Source organism: Sitophilus oryzae, unplaced genomic scaffold, assembly GCF_002938485.1.
Source record: "Sitophilus oryzae breed Bouriz unplaced genomic scaffold, Soryzae_2.0 scaffold_980_pilon_pilon, whole genome shotgun sequence".
In the NCBI taxonomy this organism is placed as follows: domain Eukaryota; kingdom Metazoa; phylum Arthropoda; class Insecta; order Coleoptera; family Curculionidae; genus Sitophilus; species Sitophilus oryzae.
The window spans coordinates 515,986-537,560 of record NW_022147617.1 but is presented as its reverse complement, the minus strand read 5'-3'; the positions used below and the strand labels follow the sequence as shown (position 1 = coordinate 537,560).

Genomic DNA, 21,575 nt, shown 5'->3' with positions numbered 1-21,575 from the left:
TCCCCAACAGGTTTATCAAAATCAATATAAACCATCCCATAATCTAACTTTTTGTTTGTTTTCATGTCATAGAATAATATTTAAATTAATACAATGTATTTAGATATTTACATGGAGTTAAAAATAAAAAGATATTTACATAACAGCAAAGAAATTATTCAAAGTTTGACAACAAAGCGGGAAATTGTTTTGGCGGAAAAAACCAATTATTTTGTCAATTTTTGTTCTATAATTCTTGCTATAATTCTATGTTTTTGTTGGTTTTTGTCGATTCTATTTCTATGGTAATTAAGGCAAGAGAGTAAATGGAGAGTAAGGTGGCTTAAGTAAGAGATTAATGTCACAGGTGTCACATATCTCCCTAGCAATACGTTAATAACATAAAATATAAATTATATTTTCAGATTTTGTTTTCAGTTGTTTCCAGAAAAATGTCTAGCTCGTCCAAGTCTGTAAACACACACAATTGCGAGTTAAAGATAGAGTTTTTTGGTTTGGCCAAACTACCGCCCAACGCTCCGTGGTATAAGATATTCTTCAGGAAAATAAGGAAAAAGTTAGCATTAAACCCGAATTCGCCTAGCGCGAAACGCTTTTTTCGCAACAAATCGATTATGTTATTGGAACAGAAACGACATCTCCATGGACCTGCGTATATTATTCATCCGTTCAGCACTTTTAACAAAATCAGAGAAGCAATGTTCTGTGTTATATGGATAGTGGAAATTATTTTATCACCGTTTTATATGAGTTTTATACACGTTGCAGCGGTAAATATATTTTTTATGTTTTCTAATTTTCAAGATCTTACAGGGTGTTTCAAAAAACATATGCCATCTCTCGTGGGGAGATTCCTCACGTAAAATAAAATTTATTTTTCATATCAACATAGGTCCGATTCTGCTTTGTTTCCCTACAGGGTGTTAAAGTCTTAATAATTTTTCGATTTATTATAATTTTCTTCCAAGTACTTTTGGAGATTCAAATGAAATTTTGAGGGTAAAAGTTACTATAATAATGCGACATATATTTTAACACTAAAAAAGTGTCGATATAAATTCATCAGGGACCAGGGACGTGCATATGGGTTATCACTGGCATATTTTGCAAAAAAAACCTGTGCGCCATTGACTTTTTTTTGGTATAAAAATCGTGTAGGTCGTTTAATGCCAATTAAAAAGTATCCTTCGATATTTTGTGTAATTCGGCCTCCTTGATGAGATAAACGCAATTTTCTAATATAAGAAAATGCATTTTCTACGAAAACTTGAAGATATATACATCGGTAAAAAATGCTATAATACTATTTAATAGACAATTAAATTTTGCGTAAAATATACGGGGTGTTCCATTTAAATTAAACAAGTTATTACCGCTTAAAGCTAGTAATTATTTAATATAAATTTTTGGACACTCTGTATAAGGTAGTATATAATTTTTATTATTGCAACACAATATCTGATAAATAAATAATCTTCAGTAAATATTTAGTATTAAAACCTTTAATACCCTTGGAGAAATGAAGCCTTAAAATTTTTACTGTAATTTCATAAAATTGAAAATATTTCAAAAACGGAAGGTTTCAGTGTGATAAACATACCTTAATCAAATTTACCTTTATTTCAATTGTAGAATCTAAAAATAAAATGATATGCAGGTGTCCCATTTAAATAAATACGATTATAATATTTTTTATTTATTTGGGACACTCTATCTTGTAAAAATATTTTTAAATTGTAGCTCTAATAGTCCTTCAACGAACTCAAAACTTACAATTTGTAAAAATCTAACCGTTTAGCTACAATACTCCGTGTCGTATGTGGTAAACAACCCTGTATATTTATGTCTAGAAATAACTAAAATAATATAAACTAATTAAAATAATTTATACTCTGTTACAGGATAATCTAGGTGTGCAATTACAGGAAAGAGACGAGATATTCTTCAAATTCTACATTTATATACTGTCACCTCTCGAGGCGATTCTTGCATCTTTCTTTTTTATAACTGGATATCCCAATTATAAGACGAAGGAAATAGTCATTGATCCCACCATGATTCTAAAAAACTATGTAGAATTGTATTATGCGGTGGACTTTATTATGTGTATGAAATTCGGAGTATACTGGGACGTGATAAAGGCTATGTATGTTTTAAACATGATTTGCATATTGAGGTATTAGAAAAATACAAATACAATATATATTCGATGCCAATTAAGCTTTTAGTTACGTAATCGAGGGCGCGAATTTTAAATTCATTGTTGCCAACCATGGACATATTCGGCGCCAAGCTAACTAACTGAAATTTAAATTTCCCGCTGGGGATTCAGGTGGTAGCTCTGCTGTAAAAAATATCAAGTTGCCACATTTATTGTTTTGACACTTTAGTCTTGTATTACGAGTTTTTGGTTTAAATGAATGCTGTTGTGATATTTTAAGCATAACATTTTTGCTAGCAGACCTTGCAGTGGAACATTGTTTTTTTTAGAACCTCTTTTAGTGCGACGTGTACTAGATAGCTTAATAATCGTAAAAAAACTCATTGCAACTTTAGTAGAACATTTTGGACGGGAAGGCGGTAGTAATGGCCCTTTATGTCCCTTAAGTGCTGTTAAGAAGGTGAGTTTTGTTGATGTAAATAATAACTGTTTGTATATTTATAATTAATGTATTTTTGTTTCTTGAAATATTTTGATTAAAAGAAAATATGTAAAAGTGGGTAACGCTGCGCTGTGCCGGTCAAGCTTAATCACGTGACTAAAAGTTTATGTGTTATGAACTATATCTATACAGCAGAGCTACAACAAATTAGTTTCAAAAAAGACTTAAATCTTGAGTCTTAAGTTATTTCTAAGTTTTATAAAAAGACTTAAATCTCTTAAAAGATTTAAATCACAAATCATTTTGCAATTTACCTAACCAAATGACTTCTTAGATCACTACAATGATTCAAACCAAAAAATATTGTCAAGGTGTATGTACAAACCACCTGGACCATGTACCACCGCCAGTTTGAAGCAGCCGCCGCTGCCAACGGATGTACCGACCAGGAGAAAGCAGCGGCACTTGTCATCGCGCTGCGTTGCCCTGCCCTGGAACTCCTGCAAACTATTCCTGCAGCCCAACAGCAGGAATACCAAACTTTGGTCGCTACACTGGACAGAAGATATGGCGACCAACATCGACGCCAACTTTACCAGGCCCAGTTAAGGCACGCCTGCAGAGGTCCGGAGAGAGTCTGCAGGAATTTGAAGCAGACTTACGTCGGCTGGTACACCTAGCATATCCAGAAGCACCGGAAGGGTTTAGGGAGGAACTCGCTGCCCAGTGCTTTATCAGCGGACTTAAGGACCACGAGTTACAGAGGGCACTGCAAATATCGCGATTTTCGACCAGCAGCGAAGTACTCGTCAGGGCGCTGAAAATAGATGCTGCATTTAGCGCCATTCCTAAACCGAAGATAGGCTCGGTAACGGTTGAGGAACAGCCAAAGAGTTCTCACATAGGTTTGGAGGAGATGTTTAATAAACTATGTGAGTTACTAGTGAACAAGAGAGTCAACAACACCCAGACCAGAGAAGATCCCAGGATATTAGGTGCTATAGATGTGGCAGGAATGGCCATATCCAACGGGATTGTCGCATCCAAATACCATTCTGTTCATCATTAAGAGAACATCGGCACATCGGAAGACTCCAGGACATAAGTTGCTATAGATGTGGCAGGAATCAAACGGGATTGCCGGGTTGAAATGCGATTCCGTTTACCCTTCAGAGAACATAGGCACCAGGAAATTAATACCAATGGGCGAGTATTGGCTGAACAGAAAACAGAGCCTCTAGAATGTTTTCCATTAGGAGTCTAGGAAAAACCGCTGACAGTTTGGTGATCAACGGGAAGGTCAATGGTAGAAGAATTCGAATGACTGTGGATACAGGCGCTATGGTATCGTTGGTGCGGACTAACTCAGTGCAAGGATTGAAGATAATGCCTCTTAGAAGAAGAGTGTATTTACGTACAGTTACGGGGGAAATGGCCGTTGTACGGGGAGAGGCTTTCATGGAACTGGAGTTAGGGAATTTGAAGTTTCGGCAGACATTGAAGATGATTTTATCATGGGTATGGATGTGATCAGTCAACATGGTTTTTCGTTTGACCACTCTAGAAACATCCTGAAAATCGGAAATGAGGAATTTTCTGTATCTAAAGAGAAGAGACCAGGAAATATGGAAGCAAGATCAGCGGAAATTGTGATGATACCTGGTGATGCCAAGAAGACTGTGTTCGGGAAAATGGAGAAAACCCCTGAGTGCCGTGTAGGACGGGTACAAATTATCGACAACGAGCCAGATCGACGACGACCTATCTTGGGCAAGAAAATGAAACATCGCGAAAGCACTATCAGAATAAGGAATATTAAACTGAGAACTGACGAACAATGGACGACGATACAATTGAGGAAAGATCAAATGGAAGATCCAGACATCGGAGCAATTCTACGGCTCAAGGAAGGTAACGGCGAGAGACCACCGTGGCAGGATATTGCGGACAGAGGGCTGGTTTTCAAAGCTCTCTGGGCTCAGTGGAATTCACTGGTGATTGAGAATAATGGATTGTTAAAGCGCACGTGGGAAAGTGCGGATGGCAGGACAGTAACAACTCAGTTACTGGTACCAAGAATATTGCCCAGGTATTAGAATAAATTCACGGTGGTAAAACTGGAGCCCATCTTGGAGTAAACAAGACCTTGAGCAAGCTGAAAGACCGTTTTTACTGGGTGGATTATTTCGAAGAAGTTAAGAAATAGTGTCAACGTTGTAAGATTTGCGCAGCTAGACAAAGACTAAGTACTCGATCTGGGGAAGAAAAGGAACAGGATAGCGTTGGACTGTCGTTCAAAAGAATCGCTAAGAAGGAAAGATTATTGGACATTCATAAGGCCGTTAGAAGGAAGATTGCGCTAGCCAGTAACCGGATGAAAGCTCGTTACGACCTCAGAGCTAATTCTACGGGATTTCAACAGGACAATATGGTATGGTTATATAACCCGCAGCGAAAGAAGGGAAGGTCTTCAAAGTTAACTCCAGCATGGGAAGGTCCTCAAGTCATCAAGGGGATAAATGATGATGTCTACCGAATTCAACGCAGCCCTAGAAGTAAGATGAAAGTAATACATCTGGATCGATTGAAGAGATACCAGACAGGAAACCTTGATCGGGACGATCAAATTTGAGAAGGCAGGGGTCAATGTCAAGGTGTATGTAGCGCTAAAATGTATCACTGGTTGCCTACACAACCGCAACGTGTCAAGAAAAATGGCGCATCCGCCAGAAAGTAAAAGACATTCTTAGGTGCCATCTCTTAATCAAGTCAACAAATAGCGAATCAAACAATGAAATTGTCCAGTATGAAGTAGAGCGCTCTCCGAGAATTGTAGAAGGTTCGGGATACAGTCAGTAGGAGTATATAAAGGTCCAAATAGGTTTAAAATAATTTATTTAAGTATTTGTAAAGGTCCGTGCTTGGCAGTTGGAGCAGTTTTGAAGTTTTAGTTTTTGAAGTTCGAATATACCGCGCTTTAAATTATTACGAATCGGACAATTTGGTGAAGGAATTTTATAAATAGTTAGTTATTGTGTGTATAAAGTGAGATAATAAATTTGTTAAGTATTTTATCGTGAGTTTAAATTAGTGGACCTACGGAATCCGTAACAATATTTACGTTTTTTATGATTCTTACAGATCTGATCTACAGTTATAGTGTATTTAACGCCTATATCATATATACTTACGTGGATAAATCAACGCTATAAGTTTAGCATTAAAAAATATGTCTCCAACATCACGACATGTCATTTTCAAACCTTCTTGCATTTATGAAACGTTCAATAGGTGTGTCTTTCTCGAGGACCTTACTTTGCGCATGCGTATTAAAAGTTGCACGTATTTTCAAAATAAGCACAATTTGACACGGTTTAAGAAAGTACAAATCTTTGAATAAGAAGACTAAGGAAGGAGCATAATGCTATCCAGGTATTCATGCATGGTGGGCGGAAAAAGCACTCTAGGGTGGGGATCCTTGACAGTTCTGTTTGACGATTCATTTGACACATTTGAATTTGATTTGAAATTTTGTGGATTTGTCAGTCTTTACGGAGCTTATTTTATGTTATTTATTATTTATTCTACTACTGATAGTTGTATAAAGGTAGTAAATCTAGATGGAAATTGTGGCAGAACTTAAATTAACAGTGACACTATCGCGATTTATCGAAAAAGACTCTAAAATAGTTGGTTGTGTAGCGTGCGGTAAATCTCGGCAAAAATTGCGTGAAATAATGGAACACTTTTTGCTAGTAAGGGACTATATAATATTCATATGTGTAGTAAACCGATCATTTATGAAATTCACTTAAATTAACTAAATTATATATTTTTCTTGCATTTTAGCTTTTATTTATTACTTGTCAAAGGTTAGATGTCAAAGAATTTAGATACGTTAATTTGACTTACCTGCTTCAGTAGCGTATCGGATGTTTGTGTTAATAACTACTTATAACTTATCTATTTTTATTAGAATTATATATTTTTATAACAATTTTAATAACTACCAACATTTATTCACAACGTAAAATAAAACAACAAATTATTGAGTCTACCCCACGTCTACCCTACATCATAGTTTTACATTTTTTAAATAAAATTAGAACGACACTGATAAACCGGAATTTAAGTCGGCCATATTTGAGGCCCATCGCGGTGTACCTAAGATTTTTGATATGCTCCTTCCTTATAGTCTTCTTATTCAAAGGTACAAATTATACATTGTTATGGAAACCAACCTAAGAAACCAACTTTTCATTGTCATCATATTGTCATATTCATATGTCATAATCTTATTTCCATTGTGTAACGACATATGTCATAATCTTATTTCCATTGTGTAACGACGCTTGTTTTTTTGCATTTTTTTTTAAAAATTGTATTAATTACTCTTTTATCGACCGCTTTTATATAGCCAAGAATGCAAGTGTTTTCAGTGAGAAGTTAATTTTAAGTTTGTGCAACTATATTTCTATTTTTTTTTTTCGTTGGACTTTCTAAATATTCGTAAAAATGACTAGCAAGTGTTAAAAGTTTTAGTGTGTGAAAGTTCTAATATAAAGGTCCCCGAATTATCTTTTCATAGGCAAGTAAATTATTCAGTTGTTCTTTTATTTATATTAAGCCACATGTATACTTTCTGGTTAGATTTCCTAAGAATATTTGATATTCGTACGGAGTGACTAAATGTATTTTTTATATAATTTAATCTTCGTGACAGTAAACATTCAATTTATTGTTCAAATATAAGCATTTTACAAATTAAATTTTTCATATTAATGTTCATAAATTTGGCGCGCGGACGACAGGTCCTCGACAAGGATAGATAGAGTAGAAGCACCGCGTGTGCAACAAAAAAAGAAGATAAATGGAAGTCGTTGATATGTTTGTGACAGTTTCCATAGTGATTTACTTATCCACGTAAGTATATAATATGATAAAGAATATGATCTAAGATTTAACCTTAGATCTAAAGATTTAACGTGATATAACATGCTGTTTACCAAAATATTGTATACCTATTCTTAATTTTACAGAATAGCGACGGTTTTTACTTGTTTAAAAGATATCCTGACGAATTTTAACATACGTGAAGAAGTATACGACTGCATCAGGTTATTGTTACTAACTGTAATGATTTTGAACGCTTGGACATGCTTTTTCTTTTATATTCCTTGGGCAGCACATGCTGAAGCGTTTCGTACGCGTTCATGGTAAATACCCCATTTTTTTTAATATCCCTTCTTGCAAAATTGAACACTAGTTCACCACAATGCAACAAAAAACACTTTATACATGTTAGCATCTTCGTTTAGGTGATGTGAGACTTTGTCTTTGAGGAAACTCTTAAGCTTGATTTTTATGCATTCGTTGTACGACGATACGTTGATACGATATTAATTTTATTGGTTGAATTTAAAGACGATTGACGAATGAAAGACATTTTTATGCTCCCGTTCATCGGATATACGATCTGCTTGTGATTGGTGTCATTTTATATTTTCATTTCCATAACGATTTCGCTGTTTTACTTATAGTCTAAGAGCTAGCAACGTTTTTGAGAGAGAATTTTAAGAAAGCTGGTTCTTTAATATATTTTTTGCTTTGCTCTCCTGAACAGAGTGTCTAGCTACCGGTAGCCGTTGCCTTCACTACGGCGCATCATATCTATATTCAACATCAGTTTACTACTGCGCATCACAAATTCATCTTGTATTTCAGGAACTAAGGAGACCAGGACAATCCAATGTTTAGCATATTTAATTTCATATAAAAGTAGCAAAGTAATGTGAAAATCGCATCATTGTATCCCTGCTCATAAACGAGAAATCCCATAAAACACATAAAAATGGGATACCCTGTACAGATGTGATGCGCAGTAGTAAACGGCAGTAGTCTACCGGCAGTCAGACGGCTCGCACATTGGTCAGGATAGCACAGGAGCATCCCCTCTAGCACTGTCTCAAGACTAAGAGGAAGACTTGGTTACTGTTTAAAAGAAAAGTGTTTTGGTGTATTGTGGTGGATTTCAATTATTACAATTATTTGTTTAAAAAAACTGATTCTTTTGAAACATTTCTTAGGGCAGGTAAAGCTGGTTTACATCCTGTTGACGGTAAGACCATTGGATATGCTTATGCTGAATGTTTTCTTGCCATTGCATGTCACTTTTTCGGTACCGGTGTAGGTTCACATCCGATTGAGAAAGATAATTATTTAGAAAAGTTTTTAATGGTTTGTGTTATGATAAATGGTATGTTTGAAGCCGAGAATATACTTGGTGAATGTTCCTATTCGTCCGCGTAGGTACATACGTATTCGTATCCATGTTTTTTTCAGACATTGCGATTTCCATTTTCATTTGATCATACTGAATGCTAACGATTGGCCACATTCGCTACGTATATTCTCGACTTTATAAATCATTGAAATACTAATATAATAATAAATAACGATGTTGATGTATTAGGTCGCATATGGACACTTTATATAATAGCATGTATTTTGAAGTTGTTTAGTGTAGTTACTATTTCGGAAAGTAAATACGAAGAATACTATTTGCAGCTTGAAGTTTTCATGAGACAGAAAAAGTTACCCGAGGTAAATATGCAAAAAAAGAATACTCTTTGATAAAAACTGTGAAAGTGATTAATATTCTCTGGTACAGAACAGTGCATTTGAAATGTTGAAACGTCTGAGGACTCCATTCGGGTACACTCTATCCATGTGCCGAGTTTGATTCTAATCGACCCATAATTAAGAAAAATCCTGATGATTTCGGCCATTTAGAGCCGGTTCGAAACGTCGAGGGCGTCATCCTGTAGCCCGTCCCCAATTATGCCAAAATCGATCCACATTTTTCTTTAATATCAAATCCTTAGTTCCACCTTGATGAAGATGGTCGCGATCAAACGACGTCAACGTTTGACGTTTCTTACATCAAAACCAAACTGTCACAGTGCCACAATCTATCGACATACGTACAAATGACTAAAAAATACAAGGACATAATATAACAACCGACACCAAATTGTTACCATGGTTCCAAACAGTGTCATGGCCATATATTTTTCTTAACTTAGCTGCTTGAAGCGAGATTTATATTTTTGATAAATGTTTTGACTACGCCTATGGTGTAGGCGGTGGTATTATACTAATTAATTTCGAAAAAACGCATTAAAATGTTAGTAATAAAATTAGTATCGACGTTATATATATATATATATATATATATATATATATATATATATATATATATATATATATATATATATATATATATATATATATATATATATATATATATATATATATATATATATATATATATATATATATATATATATATATATATATATATATATATATATCAAGTACATATAGTATCAGAAAAATAATTACCAAATTCAATAAGAAAACGCTAAAAAGGTGGAGCGGAGTTGTTTATTTACTTATAAAACCCATCTCCTAGGCTCTTTCCTTTTTCTTATCGTTGCGGCTTTTACACTTGAAAGCTGAACTACTAATCGCCATTGTAATAAAGTTTATACAACGTTCATTTAACACAACGAATTATTAAAAATCGCCAAAATTGACGCTGTTGACGAGGCAGTGACTCATGGGTGACTCACCCGTAGTCTACAAAATGATGGCGTCTAACGTCACAAATTCTGCTGCAGCCCGTATAATATGGGCGTTACATGTCCTTGTATTCTTTAGTCATTGCGACATACCAAATTTAATTTAAATCGGATGATTTTTTCGTCGTCAAAATATCATGAAAATTTCGACATTCCTAGCTCACATAGGGCCCGAGTTACGACGCTCCAAAGACTCATCTCAACGTTCTCATTTGCTTAACACTTTTTCGATCAGGATCACTTTTCGTCTCGAGTGTCATCTCGCTAAATATGTTCGTGTGTCTAAATATTTATTAAATAGTGTGCTAATTAAGGTTGATTCTCACTATACCTTCCATATCAGGTACCTTCCGTTTACATAAAATAGTATGTCATGTAAATGAATAGGACAATGCACACTATCCGTTCCGTTTCCCTTCCCTTCCATATTATTTCCTTCCATACATATTTTTTCTCGGGCGTACTGAATCACTACCGTTCTTTAAAAGATCAGCCTGGGTGCGGACTTTTGTTTACTTCATCAGCTGTACATACTTAGATATTGCGTTAGATTCCGTTTCATATTTTGTCGGTTGATTTTTGGTTTTAACTCTATGATTTTTGGTATTATTTATTATTGTAGTGCAAAAAACTAATTATTTTGGTGTTTAAGTGACATAAACTACTACCAGATATATTGTCACTCTCGGTTTCGCATAAAAAAATAGAAAAATTGAAAAATTACACGTTGTGTAAGTGATTTAACCTAAAAGTGCCCATACATTTTTTACTCATCGTGATTTTTGTGTGTGTTTTTAAGACTCTAACAATTCATCAATAAAGCTTAAGTGGAGTGTGTTTTTGGTGCTATGCCTCATCTTTGTTGTGTTCCTGGTGGAAAGGATAGTTATACTAGGCAGCCTAAAGTGTCCGGAAGAGCAAGAAAAGTGGGTACGAGTTATAAATCAAGAGAATTCTATTGAAAATATCTTTAATAAATTTAAAAATAATATTCCCCCATGATTGTATTAATGAAAACTGGACAATTATGTTTATTTTATTCATGTTGTGGAATCTCCACTCCAAGCGTTGTTGGTTCAGCTTCGATAGATTCAAACACGTAAGTAGGTATTATGATCTAGGGAAAAATAAAGAATATGTGTATTAAAGATTATGAAAAAGATTATTATTTTGAGTTCAAATTTTAAAAAAGATTTTTGTAAAGACAAGACTGATACAGTTTAAAAGAAGAATGTGTTTTTGTTTGATAATATATAATGTATGTCAAGTTGTCAAGCATAACATATATTTGTTCAGTAATTTTTAATGAATAGTGTTGATTATTTATAATACCAAATTAATATCAAATATTTAAGTGATGGCTGAATACAATATGAATAAAATAACAATAAAATTGGTATATTTGCATAATACAAAATTAAGTTTTAAGAATAAAGGTGTTACTAAAAATACTAAGAAATTCATATTTCTTTGTTTTAATTGGTCTAATGTGATTTACATTTTACGTAAGAATTATACCGTATCATCGAAAAAAATCGGCGTCTAGTTGGCTTGGAAATGAACATCTATGACATTCCCTAAATAACGGTACACATAAAATAATTAACTAGAATTTTACAATCTTGGAAAATTTGATATTCATTGAACCTTGTTTCTAAATATTCTAAATTTGTTGATTTTCTTGGGATTTAGATTCGGGAAAAACGCTGATTAAGTTTTCATTTGGTTTTTTAATATTTTTATTTAGTTTAAAAAAACGTTTCGGCTAACATTATAGCCTTCATCAGTGTTGTGTCATATGAAAAAAATAGTGTCGAATATAATCCAAAAAATTACATATAAAATATTCACACCACACACATAATGTTTACTGCGTACTCCATAGTCAATGTAGATAATTTTAATGTTAAGAATAATAATTTTAAAAAATATGTGGTCATCTTTTGATAAGTTTATATTAGTTTATTAATTGCAGTAAACATTATGAGTTGTGAATTATATTGTATATGTAATTTTTTGGATTATATTCGACACTATTTTTCTCATATGACACAACACTGATGAAGGCTATAGTGAGCCGAAACGTTTTTTTAAACCAACTAAAAATAATGAAAACCCAAGTGAAAACTTAAATCAGCGTTTTTCCCGAACCTAAAAATCCCAAGAAAATCAAAAATTTTAGAATAATTTTACATATAAAATGCCAGCGATTTTCATTTCATAGCCATCGCTGACGCTTTTTTTTAGATAATATTGTATTATTTTGTAAATATAATTTTTCGAACATTGATACTTGTAAAATATACATATAAATTTTGTGAATGCAAATAATACATCACTATTAGTAGATATTGAATGTTTTTTGTTAAATTAGATCGATTTTCAAACCCCAAAATTTAAAATATATTTACATTTTACCCATTATCTTATGCACCTATACATTATTTGTACATTGTAAAACATTTGCTGCATTTGTATGGTTCATAGTTTATTTGCCAAAGTATTTATTACTATAAATAGGTATATATGTTGTAGTTATTAACTGTATATTATGTATATTTCATGTAAACTATATCATTTTTAAAATACAAACCAAAAATCTGAGGAATAATTATGTTTTCCATGTATTCTGCAACATATTTATTAATCCGTTATATCTAACTAGCGTGACGTCATAAATCTCGCCCGCAGGCTGATCTTTTAATAGAAGGCACTGACTGAAGCGTATCGGAAACGGCGTTGTCAAGTTCTTACATTTTTACCAGCTCTGTTAAAATTTTGCTGATATTTATTTATATTATTCTTTCGCCTCTTAATTAAATTTATTACCTTTTTCAAAAGATACAAATTTTTAAAATAAAACTTTCGTAATGATCTAAATTGTACAATAAAAAGTATGGAACTGATACGGAACGGAAGCTTACATATAGCGTCAATACAATAAAAAATACGGAACGGATATGGAATGGAAATGGAAGGTATAGTGAGAATCAACCTTTATTATTATTTTCTTTAGATCTTGAGGAGTCGATTAATAGAATATTACAAATATACTTTTCAAAATCATTTTTTCAACGAGGAAGCCATTTTTGCCACTTTGTCAGCATACCTCAAGGAAGAGATGCTGTTGTACGGTGCTCGCCGACTCATAGCCAAAGTTGAACTGTTGAAAATGCTGCCTAAAAGTACCGTCAATACGATCATCACTAGTACTAGGAAAATAGTGTTTTTAGCTAATGACGTTCTTGCAAAATCAGGTTAGACAATAATGTTAAGTATTGAAGTATCGTAAAAAAATACAAAATTATTTTGACATATGACGAATATAAATTAAAAAACTCTTTGAATAAAAATATTATGGAATGAGCATAATGCTATCTTGATCCATATGTATTCATGCAATGCTGACAAAGGATCCTAGGGTGGGCTCCTTGACAGTTCTGTTTGACGATTTATTTGACACATTTGAATTTGATTTAAAATTTTGTGAATTTGTCAGTCTTTACTGAGCTTATTTTATGTTATTTATTATTTATTCTACTACTGATATTTGTTTAAAGTTAGTAAATCTAGAAGGAAATTTTGTAGCAGAACTTAAATTAACAGTGACACTATTGCGGTTTATCGAAAATAATGCAAAATAGTTGGTTGCGTAGCGTGCGGTAGATCTCGGTCAAAAATCGAGTGAAATAATGGAACAACTTTTCGCTAGTAAGTAACTATATAATATACATACGTGTAGTAAACCGATCATTTATAAAATTCACTTAAAATTAACTAATTATATATTTTTTCTTGCACTTTTGCTTTTATTTACTACTTCTCAAAGATTAAATGTCAAAGAATTTAGATACGTCAATTTGACTTACCTACTTCAGTAGCGTATCGGAAGATTGTGTTAATAGATAATTATTATAACTTCTATCTATTTTTATTAGACCTGTATATTTTTATAACAATTCTAACAACATTTATTCACAACGTAAAAAAAACAACAAATTATTGAGTCTACCCCATGTCACAAATTACCTACCCATGTCTACCTTACATCATATTTTTACACGTTTTGTATAAAATTGTACTGCATTGATAAACTTAATTTCGGCCATTGTAGGGCCCAGTGGTGGTCGATCTAATGCCGGGTCCGGACCAAGGCGACAAAAGGTAAACACGATTTTGAGACAAAAAGAAGACAAACTTGCGACAAAAAATGGGAATTTTGACAAGACAAACTTGAGACAAATTGTCCACACCGCAAGGACAAAAGTACAACAAAGTCAAAAGTTTAGTTGTTGCGAATGAGTTTTATTAACCATGTGTGATTTCACTGGTCTCCTACTGTTGGCAGCACTCGCCATCCATACTGCGCCGACAATTTGTCGTAAAATATACGAAGAAAACATTTTTACCGACTCGAGACGGGACATTGAAAAGTCTCCGAATTTTGAAACAAAACAAAAATGAGACAAAAATGTCGCAAAAATGTATTGGATTTGTCGCAATTTTGTTGTAAACCATGAATGTTTCTGTCTTGTCGTTGTTTTGTCTGCTTGGTCTGGACCCGGCATAAGATTTTAGATATGCTCTTGAAAGCTCTTCTCTGAGGAAGAATTATTATGATTACAATCCGGAGTTTAACCATAGTTTTTTTATTGCAAATAATTAATGTTCATACAATTTTATGATACCCGTATTTTTTATTTTACTTCAATTTCATCCTATTGTTTTAAAAAAATTAATCAGTATTAAGAATTTCAAATTTACACTTTCGCAATCCCTGACATCACCTATCAAAAGTGTCACAGTTTGACACCAGGTACAAAGGTAAATAAAAACCATTTTTCTAAATGTATTTTAAAGTAGATATAAAATTAATTGTAAAATAAAACGCAAGGAACTTACGTTAAAAGGATCTTCACAGCAAAATCTCGTACTTTTGCTGACATATTGTTGTCTTGCCGCTTCAAACCAGGCTCTTCGACGGCTTTCATCCAAAGGAACAGTTATAAAAATATTTTCTGGAGAGCCTTCAGAGTTATTTAGACAGCCCTTCACAAAACAAACTTTAACACCCTTAATTACAAAAATAATAAAGAGGGTACAATAAAACAAAATTGAAAACTCAAAGTGTTTAACGCCAAACGCAAAATCCACAAAAATAAAAATCTAACCTCGATCCCTCGAACGCCTCGAACTCGAACATCCGAACAACTTTGGTAGTATTTAGTGCTTCGATAAAAATGGCAGTAACCTGTTAATTATAAAAATTTAAGTTTTAATTTCTAGTAGTAAAAAATATAAAAGTAAATTTAATATTGGGGTAATAAAGAATAATCCTACATAAAAACGTATATTTTAACGATCTTAATGAAAATAGAAAAACCTAACGTGATTTTAAGATATATGGTGTAAATACGGTAGCAGAGAACTAGACACGTCGTAATAGTATTCTTCAGAGTAGAGATGGGCGGTTATTGGTAAAAAACCGGTTATAGGTTAACCGGAATTATCTTTAAAAAATAATAACTTGACAAAATTAACCGACACAAATTAACCGGTTATTCAAATAACCTAACCTAGCAAAACCAAATATTTAGTTTTCCTATAGGTTTACTTACCTCTACATACCATAGGTCTACTTCAAATTTAGATAATAAACTTAGTTAAATCGCATGATTAAATAGAGATTGTAGCAATATAAGTATGTATATGTACAAAATGAATTTAAATAAAAATGCTAACCTCACTTTTTTGAGTAGACATGGATATGATATTAAAACTAGTAATTACTTAACGTTCAAATAAACCACACAACTCACAAGTTCTACAATCTACAACCAAGTTATTTTAATCAAATACCAAAGTAAAATAAAGAGATTAAAATGAATAAATAATGAAAGATTATCTTCATTCATTACTTGAACTTCAATTTTGTATTCTTTAGTCTAAGCTTCAAGAGAGACTTCAAACTACAAATAAAATATATTTACGGTGAAACGTGGGTGAAACTGGGCGAAACCATGGAAAACTTTTGAAGAACCGTTGAAAATCTGTTAAAGTTGGTTAAAATTTAAATATAGAATTTAGAGAATCTATTTGAAGTTAGGTTCGTATCACTTGGCTAGCTGGTGGCTAGTAGTAGTCTATGGCATTAGTACTTTGTTTTACGGCCTGACCTGTCAGGGCCATTCGGCCGTTGTTTTGATTATTATCAGGGTTCGCCTGATGCCTGATTTAATTTTGACATTTGATGTTTGATGTCATATATTTTCGTTTTGGGAGCGGGATCTCCCGTTATCGTCAAAATATCGGGAAGATCCGTACCGTTCGCTTCTTCGAAATTTACGATTCAAACAGCTAATATTTAATTGTTACTTGTTTTAAACAAGTACGATTTTTTAAAAAATAACTGGCTATAGGTTATTGAACGTAATGCAAGGTTATTAGGTTAACTGGTGAAAAAAAACTACCTTTAAATAACCGGTTATTTTAGAGGAAAATACCGGTTATTCAAAAAACCGGTTACTTTTGCCCATCTCTACTTCAGAGGCTCGCGCCCTCTGTCAACTATTCAGTGAAATGCTGACAGGTGACGCCACAATTTTCTACGCGTCATTTCAAACCAGTGAAATTTGTATTGAATTTGATTTATTATTTATTCCTTATTGCATTTCTTTTTGTATTGAGGGAGTACTTTTTAATCATTTCAATTGAATTTTATATTAAAAATAAAAAAAATTCTGTGGTTGAACACTGGATTATTCTGGTATACCAATATATTTATTGTAGGAGATAGGTGTGAACAAATATACTTTATACATACTGGAACAATAGCCATACATACAGCTAGTGGTGCAGAAGTAGCTCATCTAGAAGATGGTGACCAAATTGGGTTGGGCTGTATATTCTTCAATCGGAATCACTACAAATATAGCTATACAGCTATTGAAACTAGCGAGTTGTACGTTATTAGCAGGAAGGATTTTAAGTAAGTAAGATTTAGTAAAATATTTTAAATCTTCTATTTTTCCCAATATATCATAGTAGTTTTTCCTATTTTGGGTTTTCATGGGATATTCGTACTTCTCTATACATATAGCATAGTTGGAAAGAATGCACTTGTAGGTATAGATTGTTCAGCCATTGTTTAGTGTCACGTCATATATTGTCGAACTTTCTTAATCATTTGCCAACCAGATGAAAGAGGTTGGTGACATCATTAAGGCATTTCAATTACTGCATATTATTTTTTGTATCTGTCATTGTCATTTGATTTGGGGCCTAGAACATATATACTTACGTGGATAAGTAAATCACTATGGAAACTGTCGCAAAGATTTCAATGACTTCCATTTATCTCCTTTTTTTGTTGCAGACGCGTTGCTTCTACTCTATACCGGGTGTTGCATCGTCGGACGGGACATAGGAAATCCCATGTAAATTTTAATGGGGTCAATTATTGGCTTCCCTAATTATTTTAGAGAATAATTCTATTTAGGTTTATTGAAAAGCATTAAAACCCACATTCAAAAGAATAACTTCAAATATTTTTGATTAGCCCGTTTACGAGTTATCGCCGATTTCTTTTTAAATATTTCTCCTTTCTTATGGCCCTGTATTTACTTATGAGCACCAGTCAAGGTAAAAGATAACTGTCAAATGAAGTTGTCATTTCAGAAATTTATCTATTTAGTGCTTTATTATTATTATTAAAAACTCATACCTACATCGAAAATATTAGCCATGAATTACACTACCGAAGAAAAGGTATTAATGATTAAATGGTATTATCAAGGAAATAGTTATCAAAAGCTATCGGACATGTTTGCTGCTCTGTATCCGAATAGACCGATACCGATGATGCCGCTAGGGAAAATCAGGAAGTTTGGTACCAAATGGATGGCTGCCCGGCACATAGTCGGGAATATTTAGACAATAGTTTTAACGGAAACGTTATTGGCCTAAATCATACAGTAAATTGGCCAGCAAGATCTCCTGATATTTCGCCAAATGAATTCTTTCTCTGGGGCCATTTAAAAAAACAGGATATATAAGGATAAAATACCCAAATCTAGACGAGTTAAAAAATGCTATTTCTGCCGGATGCAATAGAATTTCAGTTTACCAACTAGCGAATGTAAGAAAAAAATTAATGATCGCCTGGGTTATTGTCTAGCAGTCGATGGAGGAATATTTGAATGTCTTTTTAAATCTTAAAGTTCTAACAATTTAATAGTACCTAAATTAATAAGTTATTGAATATTGTAATAATACTATAATTAACCTTGTAATTGATTACTTTACTTTGCTTTAATTCATATTAATTTGTATTTATAAATACATCTTTAAGATTTCCGATGTAGGAATGAGTTTTCAATAATAATAAACCACTAAATAGGTAAATTTCTGAAATGACAACTTCATTTGACAGTTATCTTTTACCTTGACTGGCACTCATAAGTAAATACAGGGCCATAAGAAAGTAGAAATATTTAAAAAGAAATCGGGCGATAACTCGTAAACGAGCTAATAAAAAATATCCATAGTTATTCTTTTGAATGTAGGTTTTAGTGCTCTTCAATAAACCTAAATAGAATTATTCTCTAAAATAATTAGGGAAGCCAATAATTGACCCTATTAAAATTTACATGGGATTTCCTATGTCCCGTCCGACGATGCAACACCCGGTATATCCTTGTCGAGGACCTATCATCCGCGGGCCAAATTTGAACATTAATTTTAAAAATTTAATTTGTAAAATGCGTAGGGTGCCCGGTGGCGTAGAGGTACAGACTCTCGTCTACCAATCTCAAGGTAGTGGGTTCGATTCCCACACCCGGCATTGCATCAGCTGACTATTTTTATTAAAATAAAAATAGTTTGGGTATCTAGGTCGACTCAGTCTTAAATGAGTACTTGGGATTCACAATCCTGAGGTAATAATAGGCGGTTGAAGCGTAGTGCTAGCCACATTACCTTCTTTGTATATCGAACGGCTCTAGTATGGCAAGCTGTACCTTGCTACTCCCAAGGCGTTAAACGCTATATACGGGAGCTATTATTATTATAATTTGTAAAATGCTTATATTATTTGAACAATAAATTGAATGTTTATTGTCACGAAAATTAAATTATATAAAAAATGCATTTAGCCACTCCGTACGAATAGGAAATCTAACCAGAAAGTATGCATGTGGCTTAATATAAATAAAAGAACAACTGAATACTTGTCTATGAAAAGATAATTCGGGGACCTTTATATTAGAACTTCCACACACTTTCTAGTCATTTTTACGAGTATTTAAAAAGTCCAACGAGAAAAAAAAAATAGAAATATAGTTACACAAACTTAAAATTAACTTTTCACTGAAAACACTTGCATTCTTGGCTGTATAAAAGCGGTCGATAAAAGTGTAATTATTAATACAATTTTTAATATAAAAAACGCAAAAAACAAGCGTCCTTACACAATGGAAATAAGATTATGACATATGATTATGACAAGATTCTGACAATATGATGACAATAAAAAGTTGGTTCCCATAACAATGTATTTAATTGACATCGCCAAAATTATTATCGATTGTCATTCCACAGCCGTCTTCGACGCCGTTTTTTTCAATCAAACGCTAGATATTCTTATTTTTTCCATTTTTTTTTGTTTAGGACTCTTATTCAAGATAACAAAGATGCAATGAGATACTATTACAAGAAACTGATGGAACTGGAGTCACATTGGTCCGAAAAAGAAGTATCTGTGGATGTTGGTGGTTTGGACATCCTATCTCATTTAATGGCTGGCAAGATTTTGGAACAACCTGTGAGAAGACCTGGTCACTTCGACAATTGATTGATTGTTTTTTCTTTTATTTGAATTAGTTGACGTTTAAAGTGGAGAAATAAAAATGGTGTTATTGTTGTTTATAATCAAATAAAATTTTACATCTGAAATAGTACACTAATGGGCTACAATATGGTGTATATGTTACAGTAAAAGTTGGAAATTAGTGATTGTTAACAATTACTAGTAAAAGCTCACATTCACTGACTTGCTAGGGCTACGTCAGTAAAAGTTAACAGCTATTTTTTAAACCAACTTTTACTAGTGAATAGGGAGTTTTCGTTGCTTTAAAAAAATTCAACGGAACGGTTAACGGATACGTAACCATAACCGCTATTTTGACAGATAAAAAAAAACAGTTTTCGGACTTTCGGTTTATCGGTTCGGAGCCGACATACGATACGATAACCGAAAACTGACAGATTTTTTGTCACTTATTTGATTTTTGGTTTTTGTATTGTTGTTTGATTTGAAAGTGCTTTATATGACTTTATTGGGTATCGCTATATAGGATGGACAATTTAATTTTATTGGACTCTAGTGATGAACCGGATTTGAAGGATGCTATGTTGTTGGAAGGATTTGAAAACAACATCGAATATCGAGCAGAGTTTAACCTAGAAATATTATCTGACCAAGAGTGCAAAGCTAATTTCCGCTTTGAAAAAAAAAGACATTCCTCGATTAGTTGAAGCACTAAGAATTCCCAACGAGTTTAACACAGATAAAATAAGTAATCAAAACATAAACAAAATAGAACGAGGTTAGGTTAGATCCATGATACAAAGAATACAAGGTATGATATTGCGCAGGTTGGTCACTACGTCACAGGTGATAAACGGCACTATTGGTCGGCAAGCTCTACGCGCCAATTTCAAATTGTCAAATAGATTGTGTCATCTGTGAAATTTGATTGTGTCAAAATGTGAAAATAATTTTTCAAATGTCAAGCTCGATGTCAAAACATAACTTTTGGGGTTATGTCCTAATTCTTCCTATTTTAGGTCTTTTTTTATTAGTGGCAATTGAACAATATGGATATTTTTTTTGTATGGCGTATGACGTCACAGGTGGTATGCGCAAACTTAACGAAATTGGAGCCGCTATCGATCATACCTTGTTTTCTGTGTACCATGGGTTAGATCTGTATTTTTCAATGTTGTGTTCTACTGCGCTAGTGCGCATGCGTACCGCTATGTTAACTGCTTTGGCTAACGTCCGTAAAATATCGGCAGTTAGCGGTTACGATATACGATAATCAAAATTGAAATGTCAAAGTTGTCAATTAGCGTTAACCGGATTTGCAATTTGTAAGCAACGAAAACTCCCTAATGCTAGCATTCTCTGAACGATTGCAGTGAGTTTGAAAGATTCAGTTAGCGCGGTAGCCACATGTTGTAAAATATAAGAATATATAAGGATAAGTTGAATAATAGGCAATATAAGAATAACAGTAAATTGGGCTAAACGTTGGCAACGTTGACAGAA

General features: G+C 33.2%; 2 protein-coding genes across 8 annotated transcripts in view; one reads left to right on the top strand and one right to left on the bottom strand.

Annotated features, from left to right (window-relative positions):
- LOC115891266 (thyrotropin-releasing hormone receptor) overlaps positions 1–15,730 on the bottom strand; it is a 193,288-nt gene extending 177,558 nt beyond the window's left edge. Inside the window, exon 1 of the mRNA XM_030911707.1 lies at positions 15,149–15,730. The gene's annotated coding sequence lies outside the window, so the exon portion shown is untranslated. The remainder of the gene's footprint in view (positions 1–15,148) is intronic.
- Positions 123–20,759, top strand: LOC115891264 (potassium/sodium hyperpolarization-activated cyclic nucleotide-gated channel 2-like). 7 transcript variants are annotated; one of them, XM_030911704.1, is made up of 9 exons: positions 124–346; positions 405–770; positions 1,902–2,176; positions 7,643–7,819; positions 8,690–8,721; positions 9,076–9,206; positions 13,263–13,503; positions 17,036–17,234; positions 19,913–20,759. In XM_030911704.1, the coding sequence occupies exons 1-9, from the start codon at positions 338–340 to the stop codon at positions 20,094–20,096; spliced, it is 1,614 nt and encodes a 537-aa protein (XP_030767564.1). In that variant the 5' UTR covers positions 124–337; the 3' UTR covers positions 20,097–20,759. The 7 variants fall into 7 exon arrangements, with proteins under 7 accessions (XP_030767565.1, XP_030767564.1, XP_030767560.1 ...); XM_030911700.1 differs by having other exon boundaries at positions 128–346; positions 1,902–2,146; positions 8,690–8,859; XM_030911699.1 differs by having other exon boundaries at positions 135–346; positions 8,690–8,859.
- Positions 20,760–21,575: the final 816 nt, after the last annotated feature.

Bases quoted from the DNA above. Each gene is read 5' to 3' on its own strand.
- LOC115891264 (XM_030911699.1), top strand. The intron at 8,860-9,075 runs GTATGTTTGAAG...TTGATGTATTAG, and splicing joins GGTTTGTGTTATGATAAATG to GTCGCATATGGACACTTTAT. The intron at 17,235-19,912 runs GTAAGTAAGATT...TTTTTTGTTTAG, and splicing joins ATTAGCAGGAAGGATTTTAA to GACTCTTATTCAAGATAACA.